The following is a 24,533-nucleotide window of genomic DNA, read 5'->3' as shown; positions in this document are numbered from 1 at the left end:
CCTAGTCTTTGCATTTCCCTAGAGAAAATAATTGAGCATTTAACATGCTATAATAAGGGCTTAGGTTTTTTTGGGGGGGGGCCTTAGGTTTTATTTACCCTGAGGTTATACGATTGTCTGTCTTTCTATCTGTCTCTATCCATATGAAATACATTGAGAGAAGCAAAATATGCTGATTTCCAAAAGCATATGAAAAGGTTGCAAACCACCCCCCACCAAAAAATGTATAGACTATATATGCAGCTGAAAAAATGAACCCAAGGCCCTTATAAGGATATTTTGTCTTGATTGCTCCTAATCAATACATTCCTAGGTGAAAGAATCAAAATTCACTCTAACTATTCACTCCAACCTCCAAAACCCTTGTTACTTTTGTGCATGACGACCCTACTGTCCCTGTCCCTCATTCCTTGCAATATGACTGCATCCAGATGAATTCGCTTGGGAAAGGTGCTCAGAACCAAGGTGATTCTGTTCTTGGCTTCAAATGCCATCCAGTGAATAGGCAATTCCCTTGATAATGGCATCAATCCAAGGCTGCACAAGGAAAGATGGAAATCTGTTTCCTTTACTGCCCATGTGTTGCATTTTACATTCTAAATTCCACTTTCAGAAGTGATCATTTTCCTGATCTGAAGCTGTATGCTGGTGACCTCTCTCAGCACATTCGTCCAATGATGCAGTCCTCAGAGTACAAAGCCCAGTAAAGGGCCACAACTGAGCGGGATCTTCATCTGGCCCTAGCTTCCATCATTACATTTTCTGCTTCTTTTGCCTCTGGCCACCAAATGCTACACGCTCTACTTTATTCTAAATTTTCCCTTTATCTTTTCCCTTGGTTTCTAGATTGGAGCCATTGCCTACTTTGACTAAGCAAATTCATTACTTAGGAAGAACTAAAACATACTTTTAAAACGTGTTTCTTTCGTGTCAAAATGGTATGGGTTTGCTCTCACCAGTTCAAAAAAGTCAGGCATTAAATAAACCCTCACATCCTAATGGAATCACTGGAGTAAATCTTGTGTGGCCTAAAGGGTTATTCCAGTTGATGTCAATGCTGGATACACAGTTACTTAATAAATGCTTACTGAGAGAATATATGAATGAGAAAAATTATCTTTAGTTAATTACTACTTTTTTAAGACTTTCACTCTGTTGTCACACTTTAAACTCACAATAATCATGTGATTAGCTGAAATTCTATATTAGTTTTATGTAAATCTATGCTGGCTCTTCCCACCTGAAATAGGATTGCAGTACATGGTTGCTTTGAAAATTGTAACCAAAAAACCAAAAATAATCTGAGTACTAATGCCAAAAATTTTGCTGATGAAACAATGGAAACAACTGGATTTAAAGGTGAATACAGGGGACTTCCCTGGTGGTCCAGTGGTTAAGACTTTGCCTTCCAATGCAGGAGGTGCGGGTTCGATCCCTGGTCGGGGAGCTACAATCCCACATGCCTTGCGGCCAATAAAACCAAAACAGAAGCAATACTGTAACAAATTCAATAAAGACTTAAAAAATAAAAATGAATACAAGTTGACATGGGCAGCCGGGCATGGTATTTTATCACATGGACTCCCGAAACCAAACCACTCATTTCTCATATGACTTCAGGCACGTGATTTAACTTCTCTGAGCTTCATTATCTTATCTCTATAATGTCAATGTTAACAGGATCTATTGTAACTGAGTAGTTCACATGAAAGACTTAGAATTGTGCCAAAATTAACATTTACTGAGTATTTTGAAGATGCTGAAGGAGATGATGATGATGTAATAATGGCAGGGACTGGACTCCGGTTTTCACGTTCAGGCCATTTTCCTCCTTGTCCTGGTGTTTGGAGCTTGGGTCTTCTTATTTCCAACTGCTTTGATCTCAAGGAAGCTTGGTAAGGGCTTTATCTCTAGAGCTGGATGATTAATGTTTATTTTGTGTCCTCTTTCAGAAAGTGCAAGTGGTGGTAACTGTTTTGGACTATGACAAGATTGGCAAGAACGATGCCATCGGCAAAGTCTTTGTGGGCTACAATAGCACCGGGGCGGAGCTGCGACATTGGTCAGATATGCTGGCCAACCCCAGGCGACCCATTGCCCAATGGCACACCCTACAGGTAGAGGAGGAAGTTGACGCCATGCTGGCCGTCAAGAAGTAAAGGGAAGAAGAAGCCTTTCTGCATTTGCCCACGTAGTGCTCTTTAGCCAGTATCTGTAAATACCTCAGTAATATGGGTCCTTTCATTTTTCCAGCCATGCATTCCTAACACAATTCAGTGGTACTTCAAATCCTGTTTTAATTTGCACAGATTTAAACGTAGAGAGCCCCTAAGCCCTTCGTCATACCACTGCTCTCCAAATCTACTCTTCTTTTAAGCAATATGATGTGTAGATAGAGCATGACTGAAATTATTTATTGTATCACACCGTTGTATATACCAGTATGCTAAAGATTTATTTCTAGTTTGTGTATTTGTATGTTGTAAGCGTTTCCTAATCTGTGTATATCTAGATGTTTTTAATAAGATGTTCTATTTTAAACTATGTAAATTGACTGAGACATAGGAGAGCTGATAATATATTATATGGTAAATATAGTATCGTCTGCATTCCCGCAAAAATATCAACTTGTAAGGCACTAGTACAGTGAAACTGACATCTTAAAGGACAACTTAAACCTGAGCTTTCTGTTGAATCATATGAGCACCAAGATACGCTGACACCACATATTTGGTGGATGAATCCAATTTTGTAGAATTTCTTCACAGGCAAATTAGCATGATCTGAGAAGCATCCAGCCTGACCTCCAGGAAGTAGAGCCACAAACCAGAATAGCATCTGTCTGTACGTATCTACAGAGCTCAAGTCACGCTTCACTCTTACATTCAAGGAAGCAACTGAACAGGGGTCAATGATTTCACGTTACTGCATATAGAGTAATGACACGATGGTGTTCTGTGTGTGTGTGTGTGTGTGTGTGTGTGTGTGTGTACGTGTGCATTTGTTTGGGGATGGGGTGGGTGGGAAAAAAGCTGAGGGGAGAAGAAGTCAGCATTTCTGAAATACTGCCTGACTATTTAAAAAGAAAAAAGTAGCTCTCCGTTAACACCTTTATACAAAATGTGCATCCTGTGAATTCTGTTCCAGATTTCACACCTACTATAACTTCAAAAGGTTTGCACGTCAGACTTTGTAACAAAATATTTTATTATACAAAACCAGATTAGAAGGAATGCAGAATATTTTTAACACAGCAATCTGTGCTTATGACACAAAATGACTTTGTGGTAAGCAGACAGTATTGTAATTCCATCAAAAGAGGAAAAAATAAAACAATTAGCCATAGTTCTGAATGCACTTCCATTAAGCCAAAACAGACAGCTAGTGATCTTTTTATATGCTCTTTTTACGTAAATAAGTTTTAATTTGTCCTTTAAAAAAAGGTGAAACAAAACCAAGAACAAGTTCTAGAAAACTGAAGCAACCTCTTATGTATACTAGATGCTTGATTTAGGAGTTTTTAAATGTTTTCAGTGTTATTATGTAGTAATTGGCACTATTACGAAGCTACTAGTCATTCCATAAGAGTCTTAAAGGACTGCTCTGTGTAACACTGTGACTGCCCTGTGTGCTTAGACACGTAATGTAGTTTCCTCAGTGGATAGCACTCAATCTATTCCGTAGTGATATTGTAACAATACTGCCATTCCCTCCTACTGCACTGCCCAAGGTGTGTGTAGCACAAACCGTTCTCATTACAAAGGACCAATTCAGCACTGAAAAGCTATGCATAGGACAAGAAAGATACAAAGCATGGGGTGGAACACACAGCATTTCGTCAAGCACTGTGCAATATTCCATATTTTTCCCCACTATGTTAGACCCCCGCTTTGCTGAAAGGCAGCCCATGGTCTCACACTGCATGTAGCCTTTTCTCCCACTCCCCTCTGTGACCCTTTTCACTCGCAGGCCACAGAGAGTAGTGATGCTCTGAAGTGAAAGTTTTGTCTCCAAAAATACCAAAACAAAATGACGGAAAACTAAGCATTAGCCTCACGTTGACTTTCAGATATCGCACCATGGCTTTTACAACTGCAAAGAGAATTCAAAAAGGGCTGATGGGAAGCTTCAAACATGGGGTTGGCTGTTTCCTGATAAAACTACAATTCCTGTCTTGTTCTTTCCTCATCAAAGAAGAGGCAAGCCCTTTGGCCTTTCAGCCCAGTCATAGCAAACTCCTTAGAACTGGGATAGACCTGGAGGACAAAGGGAGAATAACATCTCCCTCTTCCATGGATGGTCCATACTTTTTTCAAAAGGCAGATAATAGAAAATGCACAAGTCACGATGTGAGATTAAATACCAGTTTGAACAGAAGATTCAAATGAGACTCCTTCCAACTTAAAAGATCAGACCCTACCAAAGAGAGGGAGTTGATTGACTTTTAAAAATTCCTTGAATACCAGAAACTGACATTTGATTTCACCATATTTCAGTTTTAAGTTGTTCGCACTGAAACAAACATTTTGAAACAAGCAGGTTCGAGCTGCCGAATACACATCATTTCTTGCATTAAAGCACGATTAATGCATTCTCTTGCAACACTGCCAGACATGGGATATTGTCACGATAGAATTAGTTGGTACTACGCCACCTGTCACAAGTCAGTGACCGAACCTGCTTTAAGACCAAGATTCATCCTCCAATAAGCCACATGTACCTTTCTGACAAAGCTGTGTAAAGTATTAGAATCTGATGCTCTAGAAAGATCCTAGTTGCCTTTGTGTATATTTACTGCCTGCTTGAGTGCTTCTCTGTGTGGGTATTCTCTGTATCTTGTAGAAATGTTGGGGTGTTTTCTTCTGCCATATGGCTCGTGGCCCGCGAGTCAACTCCTTAGCTGTATTTTACCTTCATTTTTGATGAGGTAGTTTAAATTTTGTTTCATTTTGTGTAGTGAATTCCACAGGAGTTTTCTGATTGTTGTTAAAAATGACTTAACATATTACACAGATATTCAATAAAAATGTTTTATTTCCTGTTGATGTTGCTGCCTTTCAACCCTTTTTCTTACCTGACTCTGGTGGGGAGTCCATGGCCTATTGACTTTGGAGCCTGCTGGAAGCAGGGGCACCTAAACAAAAGCTTGCACTGAATGCCAACCTCTGAGTCATGTCTATGAAGACAGAATGGCTGGAGGGAAAAGAATGCCCAGAGAGCATTTGCCCATTCCCGCCCAGTGTTCCTGGGCACGTCTTTCTCAACATGTGTCTCTCTGTTCCTGTTTATGATGAGTTCACCAGGCACACTTTCAGGCTTCCTGCTTTGCCCAAAATGTGTCCTCCAGGATTTTCATACTCTAGAGTCTGAGTCCCATAAGCCTCTCCAGAATGGAATTAAAAATAAGATATTTTAAAGCCAGTCTTCAAAGGAGAGCATGACACATTAACTTCCCTGCCTACCACAATTACTAGGTAAAACAAGTAAACACCTCTCCCCCACTAAATGCAACATTCATCAGGTGCCTGCTGTGTACCGTGTTTGTCCTGGGTGATGGAGATACACAAATGATGTAATAAGATTCACCTGGTCCCAAAGAGCCCACAGTCTCAGGCGGACATGTAAATGCAGTGTCCCAAGATGCTATGAGGTACACCCTGAGTCCCTGAGAACTTTCCCCAGACCAATCCTAGTGGACACGATGGTGTGCCACCCTCACTCCCCTTCAGCACCTAGAAGCTGCTAGAAGCCTTGCCTGCCGACAGCTCACAGCCCTGTCCCTCTGCCCTCTGCCGAGGAGACTGCCTTACCTGAGGTCATGCGTCCTCCCAGGGGGTGCAGCTCACATTCCGTGGCCCACAGTGGACCTCCTGCGCCGTCATGGCCGAGAGGGTTAGTTGATGGTGCTTGTGCAACCGCAGTGCTGTTCGACTTCTCCCTCTGCCCCGTCAGTAGTCCTCACTCCTTCACGGGTGGCGCTCCCAAGGGCGCTCGCCAATAAGACTCCTTCTCAGAATCCGTACCCTGGGATCCCTGTCTTTGGGGGAAGAGATAGGAAGAGAAGATTTCTAGAGAATACAATACCAGAGGGAAATCCTAAAGGAACTGGTAGGAGTTATCCAAGTCCATGAGTGGGCAAGACTGTGGCAACGTTTATCTCATTTAACAAGGCTTAAGGTTCACTCGTGATAAGGTCTCTGGTAGCTGCCTATACCTTACTCCCTTCAGCAGCATTTACTGGGCCCTGACAAATAAGGGTAAGGACTAAGCCCAAGCAGCTTAGACAGCCAGGGAAGAGGCCACCTAACTACTGTTTCTGAGGAAACAATTGGCAGAGGTCTAAATGTAAGTGCAGAAAAGAAAATTTGAGACCCGTGAGGGTAAGGAGCAAAAAAAAAAAAAAAAAATCAGCATTATAAATTGTTCAGTTTTCAATGGTGAGCATTTTGTTTTCCTTAAATAGCTCTTGACATTAGTTTACAAAAAGAATGTTTCTTAATGAAGTACCAAAAAGAAAAATCACCATATCCTTTCTTCAAATAAGGAATTTAATATAAGAATTTGGCCCCATAAAAGATCTGAGAAAGCCAAGCAGAGACAGCAGGTTAACTCAGAGGTGAACAGATACCACCTGTAATTATATGCTAGGGCTGCCCTAACAAAATACCACAGACCTGGTGGCTTAACCAACGAAAATGTATTTTCTCACAGTTTTGGAGGTCAGAAGTCTGAGATCAAGGTGTTGGCAGGGTTGGTTTCTTCTGAGATCTCTCTCCTTTGCTTGTAGGTGGCATCTGGTCCCTGTGTGTTCACCTGGACTTCCCTCTATGTGTGCCTGTGTCCTAACCTCCTCTTCTTATAAGGACATGAGTCATATTGGATTAGGGTCCACCCTCATGACCTCATTTACACTTAATTACCTCTTTAAGCACCCTATCTCCAAATACAGTCACATTCTGAGGTATTAAGGGGTTAGGACTTCAGCATATAAATTGGGGGTGGGGTGTAACTGAGCCCATAACACCACCCCTAAGGCTGGAAAAACAAAATGGAGAAGAGATGTTAACACAGCCCAGAACCATAGCGGAGGGGCCAGAACCTGCGGGAATTAGCATGGAACCACCAAAGGGTCTCGGGTGCTGGTGTTGGAACCAACAAAGAGGCTCCCCATTGGAGGCTCAACCTGGGCCTCCCACCAGCATAACCTAATCAGAGTCAGCTGGGGAGGGAGTCCGGGAAATAGCCTGCTAGGTCTTAGAGCCGGCCACTGTGTACACAGCCAGCACAGAAAGGTGGGAATGAGGGTGGAGAAAAAGCAGGCAAATGACCAATACTTTAGGTGTCTCAGTCCATTCAGGCCGCTATAAACAAGAACACCGTAGACGGGGTGATTTAAACAACAAATATTTATTTCACACAGTTCTGAAGGCTGGGAAGTCCAGGATCAAGGCACCAGCAGATTGAGTGTCTGGTGGGAGGTGGTCTTCTTGCTGTGTCCTCACACGGGGGAAGGGACAAGTGAGCTGTCTCTGGGGTCTCTTTTAATCAGGGCACAATCCCATCCATGAGAGTTTCACCCTTGTAACTTAATCACTCCCAAAGCCCCCCATGCCACCTTCTAATACAATCACTTTAAGTGTTAGGATTTCAACATAAGAATTTCAGGGGGACATAAACATTCAGTCCATAACATTAGGAAACTTTTAGCAGCTGCACAGGTTTTCTAAATGCTCTGGTTTCTTCCCTGTAGGATTCAGGTGTTCCTATCCGAGCCACACCTGATGAAACAGGTGCAAGAAATCACAGTCTTCCATTTATGCAGAGAGTTGACTAATACAGATTTAAAAGTTCCAGCCAAGATTGCCATTACCCACTCCCTGCAACACAACTTTATTACATATGCACAGGACTCTTTGATGTGTAGCAACTGATTTAAGCTGCACACAAATCTTTACTGTAAAACAGTCAGACGGTGACTTTGGAATAAGAAGGTTAAAAAAGCAGGAAAATAAAAATGAGAAATAGCCTGATACTAAATGTACAAAGAAATTTTCCAAAGCATACAGAATAATAATTATGCTGGAGGAACCATCAAGAGGGAGCAGTAATAAAAGCACCATGCAAACCTGCTGATCATTTCTGTGTGATCTAAGTTCTGAGGCTGCCTGTAAGTTACCTGCATCTTAAAGTCTGCATTTCAGCCATACTGATTCCTTCCCCCTCCCCGACCAATACATATCCCCAAAGTTCCCACACTCATCCTTCTTTAACAGTAACCATCTTGCCAGCAAAGGCTTTTTCCCTGTGCAAAATGGACTTGCCCTCACCAGAGCACACACAAGGTTAAAAGGGATTTTGTACTGAACAAGTCAGGGCTCACTTCCTTCTCAGCTGTCCACTTTACTTTGGTCACTTTCCTACCTCCTCTGGCCTGGGAGTGAAGCAAAGAGGTGACATCCTTTACAGGCAGGATTTTTTGAGTTGCCTGTGGAAGGAACCCAGTTCAAGCTGGGTTAAGGAGAAAAAGAGAGGGAGGGAAAGGGATCCAGGGCAGGAAGAGGGAGAGAAAGAGACAAAGAGAGACAGAGACAGGGCTTCCCTGGTGGCGCAGTGGTTGAGAGTTCGCCTGTCGATGCAGGGGACACGGGTTCGTGCCCGGTCCGGGAAGATCCCACATGCCGCGGAGCGGCTGGGCCCGTAAGCCATGGCCGCTGAGCCTGCGCGTCCGGAGCCTGTGCTCCGCAGCGGGAGAGGCCACAACAGTGAGAGCCCCGCGTACCGCAAAAAAACAAAACAAAAAGAGAGACAGAGACAGAGAGAGGAACTATCGGCTCATCTAACCAGGAAGTTCAAGTTACGATTCCATTCAGAAACAACTGGATCAAGGGTCACAATGTCATCATTCTCTTTCTCCCTCCTCCCCCCCAACCCCTGTCCAACTCTGTTCCCAGTATTACTTCATCGTCAAGTTCCAGTGTCTCCATGATGGCCCCTAGCACCTCCAAACTTCTATTCTTCCAGCTTAGCACGCTTGCAGAGAGTGCCACTTTCACAATTATGTCGCTAAAGTTCCCAGACCTGACTTCCATGCTGCGGCACATGCCCTCCTTAAAATAACCACTGTGGCCACATGATGCAGTGTTCACTTTGGCCAAGCCTAGGTGTTGTCCCAGACCAAGAGCCACAGAGATGGAGCAAGGATAGTTACTCAAAGGAAAATCGAAGTGCTCTTACCAAGGAAGAAAAGTGGTACTTAGCAGACAAAAACAACATGCATCTACTCGTTGGCCCTGGTTCGCCTCTGCCCCAAGAGGAGGAAAGCTGAAGGTACAAACTCAGCCACGGCAGTAGCCTGGTCATTTTTCCTTTTGACCAAAAGCACTATCAGGAAGGAAATTTTGAAAGTAGGCACCACCTTTCAACCACCTGAAAACATCCGTGTTCACCTTCCTACTTATTGCCAGGAAAACCAGTCAACTGCTATATATTTTAAGCAGCCTCTTTTGAAAAGCACTGAGATATTAACACAACTTTAGATTCCTGAATTTGTAAAAAGAATTTGTTATTATTATAGAAACTTATCAGGAGGAAAGGGAAATAGGAAAAATTCACTCTACATACCTTTCTTGTTTTTACAAATGGATTGACTGTCTTGGTCTATATATACAATCACCCTTTAGATAGTGATTGTATAGAATTTAGTATCAACTTCTTTCACTTAACGTGAAACACAAGATTTTTTTCTTGTCGCCACACAGTCTGTAATTCTTATTTTTAACGGCCACCTGACTTTTCTTCAGATAGACAAACAAAAATGTATTTGACCATTTCCCTAATAGCAGATTTTAAGTTGTTACTAATTTATTTCTTATATAAATAACATTGTAGTGATACTTTAGTGAAGATTTTATTTATTTATTATTCTGTTAATCTACTATTATCTATTTTCTCAAGATAAGTTTCCAGAATTTTCCAATTTGGTTTCTGGAAGTTCCCACCAAAATGCACTGCTACTGGTGTTATGTGCTCCAGTTTTCCCACAGCCTTCCCAGCTGTGGTCATCAATGCTTCGAATGTCTGACAGCTGTAGAGGGTCACGTTGCCTCGGTGATAAAAGGTCCAGGGCTGGAATATGAGTCTTTCCATTCCAGGGCCACTGCCCTCCTCACTACGCCAGGCAGCTTGGCTAAAGAAAATCAATGGCAGGAGTAAAACGTTGGCAAAGAGCCTGAAAAGAAAGGACAGCAGGCGAGAATCTCAAGGAAGAGAAGGCCCAGGACGAGGAGGGTTCAGATGGGACTCTTTCCTCGTTCTCACTTTCACCATCAAATCCAGGGACTCTGAGCGCTGGGGAGTCTCTCCGGTCCCTCCGTGTTTCTTTAAACCCCTCGTTCAGGCTTGCATCTTATCTTACCATCAGTGTCACAGAAGCCTCACAACAATCCCTCCCAACATCCAGCCTCACTGGCTCCAGCTCTCACTGCAGACCAGACAAAGCACCACCCTGAGAGCCGGCAGCCTGCGTTCAAATCCTGCTCCAATCACTAAGCTACATAGCCCTGGACAAGCCACCTACTTTTGCAAATAAAAGATAATTGATGTGAAAACATGGTATAAAATAAACATTCAATAAAAGGTAGTTATGGTCTTTCTGAATCTAGCTCAGTGTCAGTAAACTTCACCTGTAAAAGAAGCTTTCGGGGAGCTTTGTGGGCAATATGTTCTTTGTGGCATCTTCTCTTCTTCTGGCTGTCTGACAGTCATCCATCCCTGCTTTCTTTCCAACCCTTTAAAGATGTAAAACCCCCTGCACTTGCTTCGGCAGCACATATACTAAAAATGTAAAAACCTTTTGTAGTTCACAGACCATACAGGTACAAATGGCTGTAGTTTGTGGACTAGCTTCAAGTCACATCACTCTGCTTCTTAAAAGTCTCCCCTGGGCCCTCCCTGGTGACGCAGTGGTTAAGAATCTGCCTGCCAATGCAGCGGACACAGGTTCGGGCCCTGGTCCGGGAAGATCCCACATGCCGTGGAGAAACTGGGCCTGTGCACCACAACTACTAAGCCTGTGCTCTAGAGCCCTTGAGCCACAACTACTGAGCCCGCATGCTACAACTAGTGAAGCCCGCATGCCTAGAGCCAGTGCTCTGCAACAAGAGAAGCCACTGCAATGAGAAGCCCGTGCACCGCAACGAAGAGTAGCCCCCGCTCGCCGCGACTAGAGAAAGCCCACGCACAGCAACAAAGACCCAATGCAGCCAAAAATAAATAAATAAAATATATTTTTAAAAAAAGAAAAAACAAAAAACCTCCCCTGTTTCCTCTTCCCTATAGACTTAAATTTAAATTCTTCAGCGTGGCATTCAAAGCTGTCTCCAGATATTAACCACGCCCCTCTGCCAGCCCCGCCCCGTATCCCAGCTACACAATTCTCTGAACAAATCCACGTGCTCTTCCGGCTCACACCTTCACTGATGCTGTCCCCTCCACCTGAAGTTCCCTGACACAATCTGGCAGGTTGGTGAGTGACGTGGGAAGGGAAGGAAGGCTGTGGAGACACTCAGGCGATTTGGGGAAGGAGAGAGATGTGACATTTTGTTCCCAATGCACTGTCTCTGTGAAGCACAGCCTGGGTTCTCAGGCTTAGTTCCTTAGTCCTGTGTTCTTCCAGCCACCCATGAGCCCCCACATGCCTCCAACCGTTAGGCAAACAACCATAATCTTTAGAGTAACGATGCCTGAAAGACTCACCGTTTTCCTTGAACATACTGAAGATTTTTTTTTAATTCAAGGGAACATGAACATATTTCAGAATATTAAAGCACTGCTTCCTCCAGCAAATGTGAGACAGTCAGATGATTTATAAATTATAAAAAGGAATGGGACAATCGGTCCTTGACTAATTTCCTGTCAGTGTCACAGTTGCCTCATTTTCTTACATTTCCCTAAAATCTGCACTGCTGTTTTCTCAGAGCCGGAACTCAGACTCAGGTGACCCAAATTAGACAGGCTCGGGACAGTAATTTACGGGCTGAGTGACTCATTAACTCTGGCTTTGCCTCTAGCCGGGATGATCCCTGCATGTGTCCCATGGCCAGGAAGAAACCACATGGCCTCTTTTGCCTCCCAACCCCCAGGACCCATCACCCAAGCCAGTGTTTTTACCATGAAAAGATTCTCTTACTTCACCAGGAACTCTTTAGGAAGAGATATACCATCTCTACATATTTATTCAATACTGACTCTGAAATAAGTGTTAATTCTTTGGTTGGGAGTCTCAGGCAGACTGGACTGAAGTGGGGCCCTGTTATGGACCGAATTGTGTCCTCCCCAAAATTCATATGTTGAAGCCCTAACTCCCAGTCAGAATGTGACTGTATTTGGAGATATAGATTTAAAGAGGTGATTAAGTTCAAATGAGCCATTAGGGTGGGCCCTAATCCAATCTGACTGGTGTCCTTGTAAGAAATGGGTCTCATTGGGCTAAAATCGACATTGTGGCAGAATTGCATTTCTTCTGGAGGCTCTAAGTGAGAGTCCATATCCTTGCCTTTTCCAGCTTGTAGTGGTTGCCCACATTCCTTGGCTGGTGGCCCCCTTGCTCCACGTAGCAGTATCTCCTTTCTTACCCATCCTCCTTCTTCCCATCTCTCTGACCACAGTCAGGGAAAGGTTCTCCATTTCCAAGGACTCGTGATTAAATTGGGCCCACGTGGATAATTCAACATACTCGCCTCATCCCAAGGTCCTTAACCGTAATCACATCACAAAATCCCTTTGCCATGTAACAAACATATTCACATTTCAGGGATCTTGCACATCCTTGGGGCCATTAATCTCCCTATCACATTGTGTTATTTAAATATTATTAAAAATATTAATTTCAATTTTTTAACTTTTCTTAATGTGTCTACTAAAATATTTTAAGTTACCTATGTGGCCTTCTTTTGTGGCTCACATTATATTTTTATTGGACAATATGATATTAGAAATTGAGAAACACAGAGATCAAGAGATTTGTCAAAATTTATAAATCAACTCAATAATGGTGCTAAAAACTTTGAAGTGGCTCAGGCTCAGGGCTCAGACTTCCCTTTCCATACTCATCCTGGGTGATCTCATCCTGCCTAATGACGTTAATGCTATTTACACACTGATGACTCCAAAATTTTTATCTTCAGCCCAGACCTCATCCTTGAACTGTAGTCTCATATATCCAACTACCTACTTAATGTTTCACTTGGATGCCTAATAGCATCTCAAATGTAATATGTCTCAGTCTGAACCCTTGTTCTTCCCCAGCACCAATCCCACTCTCGATCCCACCCTGCTGCTCATATAGTTTTCCCCCATCTCAGTAAGGCCCCAAACCTCAAAGGTAACATTGACTACTCTATTTGTTTCCTGACCCACATCCAATATATCAGCAAGTTCTGTCAGTTCTACCTGTGAAATACATCCAGTTTCTGCTCATTCTTGGTACCCTCCCACCTGGTCCAAGCTACCCTTGTCTTTCACCATGGTTAACTCAACAGCTCCATAACTTGCCTCTATAATTTCATCCTTCTCCCTTTCAGATTATTTTTAATAGAGCAGCCAAAGTTATCATGTTAAAACACATAGATCACATCATTTCTCATCTTAAAATTCTCCAACGATTTTCCATCTCAGTTGAAAGAAAAACTGAATTCCTTACCATGTTCCACAAGACCCTGCATGGTCTGGACCCCAGCTACTGCTTTGACCTCATCACTTACCACTCTCTGGTTGGCTTAACCACTCATTTGTACTTGCCTCCTTGCTGTTCCTCAGACATGCCAAACATACGCCCACCTCAGGGCCTTTGCACCTACTGCACTTGCTGTTCCCTCTACTTCAGCAGTCATTCTCCAGAGAACCCCCTGTCTCGTTCCTTCATTTTCTTTAGGTCCTTAATCAAACACCAACTTTCACCATCCTCATTCCTTCACCCTTTCCCACTACCCTGCCTTATTTTTCTCTATGAAACACCACCTGGCACACTAAATATTTTCTTGTTTATCTGTTCGCTGGCTGTTTCTGCTCAAAGAAATGTATCCATAAGGACTGAGTCTTTCATCTGCTTTGTTCATTCCTATATCTCTAGCATCTAGAATAGTGACTCGCACATAGTAGGTGCTCAATAAATATATAAACTAATTGACTCAGAAAGAATTTATAATGTTAGGCTGAATAATTAAGAATGAGCTAGGTAACCATGCATTAAATATGTTTTTCAGAACTGTATTGTTTGGTTCTAGCAGATCTTTAAAGGCATCTTTCAAGAGTTAGCCAATTTTCAGATAGGAGTCTCATTCTTCAAAAAGCTAGTGGTTTCAAATCCTAGTTGCCCTTTTGCCACTCAAAATCTGTTTTTCTTACGTGGATAATTGTTTAAATCTCGTCTTCAGAACTGACAAGGGAAAATGTAGATAATTGCTGTTACAATAAATGGAAAAGCGCCAAAAACTACTGATATTTTCAGTTCATTTAACCCCTAATCAACTGTCAAACAGAACATCCTTCCAAACTGACAGCTTCAGTTAGCAAACTAAGGGGCCTGCTTGTCTCAGGCTCCTGTCACATCAAGAGTCTCAGAAGGCAAACTAATTGCTTATCACCTAAGAAGAACAGGAACAGGGGCATTATATTTTCTTATTACTGTACAACTTTATTTCTCTTTTTGCTAATGCTTTTGGAGCTGGTGATGTCAAATTTTGAACTGCATTTTTTTCATCCCATACAGAAAGCAGTGCTGCTTCGGAGAGGCAGAGACCAATAGGTGGGCTCCTAGATTGATTTGTGTCACATGAAAGATACTCACGGATACTCCTTGAAATACTCACGTGAGGGGACAATTGAGCAAGGGGTTCAAGAAGGAGGCAAGAGCAGCCGGAAGCAGGATGCAGGGGGTTTGAGGTTCCTAGTTAACATCCACCGAGACATGAGATGGGGGAAAAAACCCGACCTTCTCTATGACTACCTTCTCTATTGAGTAATAGCACAGACCGATTAAAAAAATAAAAAATAGGGCTTCCCTGGTGGCACAGTGGTTGAGAGTCCGCCTGCCGATGCAGGGGACACGGGTTCGTGCCCCGGCCCGGGAGGATCCCACATGCCGCAGAGCGGCTGGGCCCGTGAGCCATGGCCGCTGAGCCTGCACGTCCGGAGCCTGTGCTCCGCAATGGGAGAGGCCACAACAGTGAGAGGGCCGTGTACCGCAAAAAAAAAAAAAATAATAATGAAGATTTGACATGCCATGGAGCAACTAAGCCCATGCACCATAACTACCGAGCCTGTGCTCTAGAGCCCACAAGCCACAACTAGTGAGCCCATGTGCCACAACTACTGAAGCCGGCACGCCTACAGCCCATACTCTGCAACAAGAGAAGCCACCGCAATGAGAAGCCCACACACCGCAACAAAGAGTAGCCCCTGCTTGCCATAACTAGAGAAAGCCTGTGTACAGCAACAAAGACCCAATGCAGCCAAAAATTAATTAATTAATTAATTAAACTTTTTTAAAGTAACAAAGTAAATAGAAGACACATGTATTGGGAGCAAAAGTGAAAACCACTCTGATGCAGTCCTGGACACACTAGTACTTAAATGCTCTTTACATATTTTCATCTTGTATTAAAGTCATTCTTGGGAATTCCCTGGCCTTCCAGTGGTTAGGACTCCGCACTTTCACTGTGAAGGGCGTGAGTTTGGTCCCTGGCCAGGGAGCTAAGATCTCACAAGCCGCGCCAGTGCAGCCAAAGTCATTCTTGATATAATACTGACCTCCACAAGTATACGTCCAGGAGAAAAACCACAGTTTCTAAACTGAACTTGAGAGCAGGGACTTTGTCTTTTTATCCATTTTTTAATTCAATAAAAGCAATTATTGAGTGCTTAAAAATGCCAGGAGCTAAGTTTATAACCTGAGCAAAAGAGATATAATTTGTTCCCAAAAGGATTTTAAAGTGAAGGGATTGTTTTGTTTCTTTGCATCCAGGAGTCTCACAAATGCCAGGAATATAGGGGACACTGGATAAATGTTGTTTTAACTAATTACTAACTGCCTTGGGTGCCAGGGCCTTGGTTCTAGTCTCCCCAAATCCCTGAGGCACTTTTTATCAACTATTCTTTTTCCATTCAATATTTCAATCTCACCTATGCATTTGTGGACAACCTGCTCCCCCAGATAGTAAACACAAACCACATGAACAACTCTCTGTAAAATGGGGGTAGGAGATGGGAGGGACAGTGTAGGAATCATAGATCAGTCTGTAAGTCACCGCCCTTTCTTTAGGAAGTTAGTATTGCTCTGTTTATGACCCCTGTAGGAGCTTAGTACATAGAGATCTTTGATGAAAGAGTTAATGAAGGGGTATGTGCTATTAAAAATAATGATAATTCAGAACAAGAAGATAGAAATTAATACGGCTGATTTTTTAAGGAAAAAGCCCTGCATGTGTGTGTGTGAAGGGGAGGATTCCAATGAAGTTGCTGTTGCTCGAAACATCTTTGGAATTCCTTTCGGTAAAATTATTCATAAAAAAAAATGCCCTAAGGATAGGTTTAACTAAAGCTTTTGGATACAGCTGAGATATGAGGAATTTCTTTTGGTCAGTCACAAGATAAAAAATTCTACTCAGCATTTCTCAAATTGAGATCCCTTTTATACTAGTCTTAAACATAAACCAACAAAAGAGTTCTGTGGCCAAAAAAGTTTAGGAACTACTTCATCCTATTCTCCACCCTGGAGATTTACAAAGCATATTTTTATTATGTTATCAGCTCTTTGCTGCTTAATTATGGATTCCCAAACTAATTTGACTGAGAAGACTTTTAAAAAAAATTATGCCTATCAACATTGGAAAAAATTTATTGAGGTATAATTGATATATAACAAGAAAATCTTGTTTTAAAGTAACACATGCTTTTCTTGTGTAATTTTAATTTTTTTTCTAACAACCCTTACTTGAACATATAGATTTTAGATATACCTCTTTTTAAAATCAGTTACTAAAATCAGTTACTGTAGCAAACATTGTGAGTTATATTTTCATATCCATTGTTCCCTTCTACCTTTACAAAACAAAACAAATCCCTTTTGTTCAATGTGGCAAAGTATTCAGCTACAGACACGCACCTAATCTACATCCCTTTGTGGCGTTGTGACCAAGTTTTAGCAAATGAGATCTAAGCAGAAGTAACTAGGTATGGCTTCTAGGGAAGCTATTTAAAAGGTGAAAATTCTGCTGGTGTACCCATACAGCCTTTTTCCTCTGTCCCTCTCCCCTGCCTGGAGCACAGTCATGACACCTGAGGGGCAGCCAGCATCTTGCATCCATGAGATTGAAAGCCACAGTCTAGGGAGAGTGGAGCAGCAAGATGGAAGCAGCCTAGGCGGCTGAGGGCATTACGGGGCTGCCCTGGGCTCCAGAACGGTTTTTTTTTGTTTCAGAAAAACAAACTTCTTTCTTGTTTAAGCCATTGTCTGTCATATTTTCTTTTAATTTTGACCAAACACATTCGTAACCAAGAGTCACATTTATGATCACATTTCCCATAGTTTTTATCTTGCAATGAGTTGTGTTTTAGACTTATTATTCTTGTACTTTTATTGTACATCACCTCAAACCCTTCTTGACAGTACATATAGTGTATATGAAACAATAAAAACATATGTATTTATAACCATTGCAAGCTCCACATTGCAAATTGCTGTAGGTCAGCAATTAGAAATAAATGTACACGTGGTCTGCAAAGATTTTTCTAAACCTGAATATTGGTCAAAGAATCCAAAACCATTAGTTTTGTTTAATGTCGTAGCAATCACCTTCTATAAATTCTGTTTGTAAATGTAGCTCTATTCATAATTTAAGTAAATGAAAATAAATTTTGTTGTGACAATTTTATTTCATCCTTTGTAAAAACTGTAAATGTCCTTAAGTATTATTACCTTGGGTTGGGATGCCATGATCTAGATATACATCTTTAATTCTACTTTGTTCTTTTTGAATAGAGAAAATCTGACTTCATCTCAGTTCCCAGCACAACTGGCCTTGGGAATGCTGGGAAATGGATAGCTCTAAAATATGTGGGGAAATGAAGGGGACATAAATTGCTGAGTATTATCATCATCTTGATGGCATTGTAGTCTTTTTCTCTTCTTTAGACAGAGTCAGTGACTGGGAAGAGAGATATGACTGAACTCTGTAAGTCTATGTAAGGATGGAAGGGCAATAACCTAAGCCACCCTTGATGTTCTATTGAAGACTGGCTGCTTTGCCATTGTTGCAAATTGCCCTGCAATTGTCAAAAGTAACTAAAGAGACTTGAAATTTTTACCTGAGGAATAGTGATGAGACAGAATCCAGACTCCCGTAAGAATTTTCACCTGACTGAAAAAGGGCCAAGAAAATCAAGCCCACTTCTGGAAATTTCCACGCGTATTAGTTCTTCATAATTACAAACGGATGGACTTCCCTGGTGGCGCAGTGGTTAAGAATCCGCCTGCCAATGCAGGGGACACGGGTTCGAGCCCTGGTCCAGGAAGGTCCCACATGCCACGGAGCAACTAAGCCTGTGCGCCACAACTACTGAGCCTGCGCTTTAGAGCCCACAGGCCACAACTACTGAAGCCTGCACGTCTAGAGCCCGTGCTCCACAACGAGAGAAGCTACCGCAATGAGAAGCCCACGCACCACAACGAAGAGTAGCCCCTGCTCGCTGCAACTAGAGAAAGCCCACATGCAGCAATGAAGACCCAATGCAGCTAAAAATTAATTTATAAATTAATTTTAAAAAATAATAATAATTACAAGTGGAATTCTATGGAGTGCTGAAGGAGTGTTGTCACTTAACGACTTCCTAAATAAACCGCCATAAAAAGAAGCATATTAAAGAGGAGTGATATTTAACATGTGGCAAGAATTATCTGAGATAAATTACAAAGAAGGTGCCTCTCAGCTTTGCATGCAAAAAGAATCTCCATTAAGTAATCAATTAACCCCAAAGCAATCCTGAACAACTGATACATTTAACAAACTTCACTGAAGGCCTATCGTTTGTTATCACTGAGATTCACACAAAGGATATAAAAAGCATTTCTATGGCAGAAGTATGTAACCATAAAATGTTTACAGCTGGGGCTTCCCTGGTGGCACAGTGGTTGAGAATCTGCCTGCCAATGCAGGGGACACAGGTTCGAGCCCTGGTCAAGGAAGATCCCACATGCCGCGGAGCAACTGGGCCCATGAGCCACAACTACTGAGCCTGCGCGTCTGGAGCCTGTGCTCCGCGATAGTGAGAGGCCCGCGCACCGCGATGAAGAGTGGCCCCCGCTCGCCGCAACTAGAGAAAGCCCTCGCACAGAAATGAAGACCCAACACAGCCAAAAATAAATAAATAAATTTATTTAAAAAAAAAAGTTTACAACTGAATAGGAAATTTAGGACATATATAAGAGCAAAATAAATAATGATACATAAACTAAGTTGCTGCACCCAAGTGACACAGCCAAAGGAACTACAGGAATTCAAAGGAATAAACAGGGTGTCCTGGTTAAGGGCTTTGTGAACAGAGAGAATGGGCTTGAGTCCCTGTTCCACCTCACTCCACCTTTGTGACTCTAGGCAAGTTACCTAACCTGTCTATGCCTCAGTTTCCTCATCTGTAAAATGGATTTAATAGTTGTAACTACCACAAGGTTCTTTTCAGAATTAAATATGGGGCTTCCCTGGTGGCGCAGTGGTTGAGAGTCCGCCTGCCGATGCAGGGGACACGGGTTCGTGCCCCGGTCCGGGGGGATCCCGCATGCCGCGGTGCGGCTGGGCCCGTGAGCCATGGCCGCTGAGCCTGCGCGTCCGGAGCCTGTGCTCCGCAACGAGAGAGGCCACAACAGTGAGAGGCCCGCGTACCACAAAAAAAAAAAAAAAAAGAAAGAAAGAAATATGATAACATACGTAAAATGCTTAGTATTGATTCTGGCAAGAGTAAGTACACGATAAATATTATCCATTATAAATACAGCCATACCTCAGAGATATTGCAGGTTCAGTTCCAAAGCACCGTAATAAAGCAAATATCACAATAAAGCAAGTCACATGAATTTTTTGGTTCCCCAGCACATATAAAAGTTATGTTTACACTATACTGTGGTCTATTAAGTGTGCAATAATAGCATTATGTCTTGAAAAACAATGTACATACCTTAATATAAAAATACTTTATTGCTAAAAATATGCTAGTCTTCATCTGAGCCTTCAGCAAGTCATAATCTTTTTGATGTTGGAGGGTATGCCTCGATGTAGCTGGTGCTGACTGAGCGGGTGGTGGCTGCCGAAGGCTGGGTTGGCAGTGGCAATTCCTTAAATTAAGACAACCATGACGTCTGCTGCATCAGTTGACTCTTCCTTTCATGAACGACTTCTCTGTAGCATCCATGCTGTTTGATAGCATTTTACCCCGAGAACTTCTTGCAAAATTAGAGTCAATCCTCTCAAACCCTGACTCTGCTTTATCAACCAAGTTTATGTAATATTCTAAATCCTTTGCTGTCATTTCTACAATCTTCACAGCATCTTCAGCAGGAGCAGATTCCATCTCAAGAAACTACCTTCTTTGCTCATTCCTAAGAAGCAGCTCCTCATCCGCTCAAGTTTTATCATGAACTTGCAGCATCTCAGTCACATCTTCAGATTCCACTTCTAATTCTAGTTCTCTTGCTGTTTATACCACCTCTGCAGTTACTTCCTCCAATGAAATCTTCCATGAGGGTTGGGATCACCTTCTTCCAAATTCCTGTTAATGTTGATATTTTGACCTCTTCTCATGAATCACAAATGTTTTTAATGGCATGTATGTAGTGACTCCTTTCCAGAAGGTTTTCAATTTACTTTGCCCAAATTCATCAGAGGAATCAGTGTCTATGGCAGCTAGAGCCTTACACAGTGTATTTCTTAAATAATAAGACTTGAAAGTCAAAATTATTCCTTGATCCATAGGCTGCAGAATGGATGTTGTGTTAGCAGCATGAAAACAACACGAATCTCATTGTACATCTCCATCAGAGCTCTTGGGTGACCAAATGCATTATCAATGAACCATACCATTTTGAAAAGAAGCTTTTTTCTGAGCCGTAGGCCTCAGCAGTGTGCTTAAAATATTCAAGAAACCATGTTGTAAACAGATGTGCTGTCATCCAAGCTTTGTTTTTCCATTTATAGAGCCCAGGCAGAGTAGATTTAGCATCATTCTTAAGGACCCTAAGATTTGGGGCATGGTAAATGAGCATTGGCTTCAACTTCAAGTCACCAGCTGCATTAGCCCCTAACAAGAGAGTCAGCCTGTCCTTGGATGCTTTGAAGCCAGGCATTGACTTTTCCTCTCTAGCTATGAAAATCCTAGATGTCATCTTCTTCCAGTAGAAGGCTATACTGTCTTCATTGAAAATCTATTGTTCAGTGTGGCCACCTTCGTTAATGATCTTAGCTAGATCTTCTAATAACTTGCTGTAGCTTCTCCATCAGCACTTGCTGCTTTACCCTGCACTTCTATGTTCTGGAGATGATTCCTCCCCTAAACCTCATGTAACAACGTCTGCTAGCTTCAAAGTTTTCTCTGCACCTACCTCACCCTTCTCAACTTTCATAGTACTGAAGAGAGTAGGGGCTTGCTCTGGATTAGGCTTTGGTTTGAGGGAATGTTATGGCTAGTTTGATCGTCTATCCAGACCACTACAACTTTCTCCACATCAGCAATAAGGCTGTTTCTCTTTCTTATCATCTGTGTGTTCACTGCAGTAGCACTTTGGATTTCCTTCAAGAAGTTTTCCTTTGCATTCACAGCTTGACTAAGGGGCACCAGTGGCCTAGATTTTGGCTTGTCTTGACTTTTGACATGCCTTCCTCACTAAGCTTCTAGCTTCTGATTTAAAGGGAGAGACACGTGATTCTTCCTTTTACTTGAACACTTAGAGGCCACTGTAGGGTTATTAACTGGCCTAGTTTCCATATCGATATGTCTCAGGGAACAGGAAGGCCCCAGAAGAGGTAAAGAGATGGGGAGTAGCCAGTCAGTGGAGCAGTTAGAACACCTTTATCTATTGAGTTCCCTGTCTTATATGGGTGCAATTCTTTGCCCCAAGACAATTACAATAGTAACACTAAAGATCACTGATCACAGATCACCATAACAAATATAATAATAATGAAAAGGTTTTAAATATTGCAAGAAGTGGCAAAATGTGATAGAGACACGAAGTGAGCAGATGCTGTTAGAAAAATGGTGCCAATAGAGTTGCTTGACACAGGGTTGCTACAAAACCTTAATGTGTAAAAAACGCAGAATCTGTAAAATGCAATAACGTAAAGCATGATAAAATGGGGTATGCCTGTAATTTGGAGGAATGATAACTGAAGACTGGGTCTGTAACTGAACTGGAAGTCTTTCAGAAATGTTGTGAAGCATCCAATTTAAACAAGCAGAGGAGAGAGAAGAGAGAATAACTCAAATCTTGACCAACATAAGTAAATACAGGGAATAGGAATGCACAGGGCACATTTTAGAATTAATAAATTTGAAATCAGTAGTTCTCAGTTGTTAATAACTGAATATTGCAATCAAGAAAGAAGCAAAGGACATGAGCTGCAAAATCACAAATTAGGAAGTAATTAGGAAACAAACATATGGGAAAATATTCAGTCTTATTAGGAATCAAAAAATGCAAATTAATACGAGAGGACGATTGACTCAAGATGGTGGATTAAGCACACAAATCTAAGTACTTTCTTAGCCCCAAATCCCAAAAATGTCAGCGATGATAGAAAGAAACTAGAACAAAGTGCTATCAGCAGACTAGAAATGTTGTGAGATTCCTGAACTATAAAAATCACACTGCAGTGGCTTGATGGAGGAAACCCAAAAGAGTATGGGGGAAAAAGACCACTGCAGTGATACGAGCCATTCTGGAGGTTATCCAAGTTCACAGGTAATTAAAACGTGGAGGAGGTGGGATGATTAATTCAGGTAATTACTGCATAGCTACTATAACAGACATGTCCTGAAATCTCACGGGGTCAATACAATAAAAGTTCATTTCCCTTACTTACATCACGTGCCGTCAGCAGCAGAGGTGCAAACGGGCATTTCAGGGAAGGGGGCTGCTGCATTCTTCCCTGGGATAAATATGAGTGTAGATACAATCACACCCTTAGACTGGCAAGTGGGGCCCCTGTCCTACATTTTGCCACTCAAGGATCCCTGTGCTCTGGAACACCTTCCTTGAAATTTTCTAAGTCTCGTGCCTGGACCTGCCAGAGACAGCAGTGTCATCCAAGCAGGGCACTCCAAGTCTGGACCTGGTCCAATATGGGTCCTGGTCACCAAAAGCCCCTCTGAAATTTTCCAAGCTTCCTCCAATAACTGGGAATGGCCAGGGCTGTCTGAATATTTTTCTCTCTTCTTCCCCTTTTTCTCTAGGAGTCCAATTACGTAGCGTTTAGGCTACTTAATATTGTCCCACAGAGCATGATGCTCTATTTAAGTTTTTTCTTAGGCTCCTTATTCTCTGTGCTTTCTTTTGGATGGTTTCTGTTACTGCGTTAAAGTATACTGAACTTGTCTTCTCCAGTGCCTCATCTGCTGTTATGTCTACCTGGTCTATTTTTAATTTCAGATATGGTATTTTTTTCATCTTTAAAAGTTTCTTTTGGAATATATATCTATGTTCCACTTCTCTCCTCAACACATCATGTTTTCTTCTACTTTTTTTTTTTTTTTTGGTACGCGGGCCTCTCACTGTTGTGGCCCCTCCCGCTGCGGAACACAGGCTCCGGACGCGCAGGCTCAGCGGCCATGGCTCACGGGCCCAGCCGCTCCGCGGCATGTGGGATCCTCCCGGACCGGGGCACGAACCCGCGTCCCCTGCATCGGCAAGCGGACTCTCAACCACTGCGCCACCAGGAAAGCCCCAGCGTGTATGTATACAGATGTTTTAACGTCCTTTTCTGCCGGTTCTGTCGTCTCTGGAGTCTGTTGTATTCCTTTCAATGAGGTTGGATATTTTCCTGGCACACAGATAAGTTACTGGAATAAGCTGAATGCTTTCAAGACTTACTTTTAAGCTTTGTTAGGATGTATCCAAGCAGTCATTAGTCAAGGGTTAATTTAGTTCCAGTACTAAGATAATATTCTTTGGAGGTTTCTACCCAATGTGTATATAATGAGGTCTTTCCAATATGGCTTGTGGGAACATGAGCTATTCCCAGCCTGTCTGAATCCCAGTAATTGTTCCTCCTACTTCTTTTTGATGGTTGTTTTTTCTGGTCTCAGAGAGTTCCCCTCTCACACTCAGTACTGGGCCAAAGTCTCAGAAGGACCCACTGCTGCTCCCTCCCTCACTCCCTCCCTGTCTCCCTCCTTTCTGCCCGCCCTGCAGCTCCATTCTCTAGGGTACTCTGACCCACAAATTGTTGCCATGTTGGCCTCCCCAGACTCCAATCTCTGTCTCCACAATT

The 24,533-nt window shown here is 42.4% G+C and overlaps 1 protein-coding gene across 1 annotated transcript in view; it reads left to right on the top strand.

Moving 5' to 3' along the window:
* The window catches only part of SYT1 (synaptotagmin 1), a 423,804-nt gene extending 421,645 nt beyond the window's left edge, over nucleotides 1-2,159 (top strand). Inside the window, exon 10 of the mRNA XM_060165202.1 lies at nucleotides 1,953-2,159. Within this exon, the coding sequence (XP_060021185.1) occupies nucleotides 1,953-2,159 (207 nt within the window). The remainder of the gene's footprint in view (nucleotides 1-1,952) is intronic.
* The last annotated feature ends 22,374 nt before the right edge of the window (nucleotides 2,160-24,533 follow it).

The sequence above is a fragment of the Lagenorhynchus albirostris genome, chromosome 11, assembly GCF_949774975.1.
Source record: "Lagenorhynchus albirostris chromosome 11, mLagAlb1.1, whole genome shotgun sequence".
NCBI lineage: Eukaryota > Metazoa > Chordata > Mammalia > Artiodactyla > Delphinidae > Lagenorhynchus > Lagenorhynchus albirostris.
This window is presented reverse-complemented; position numbering and strand designations above follow the sequence as displayed.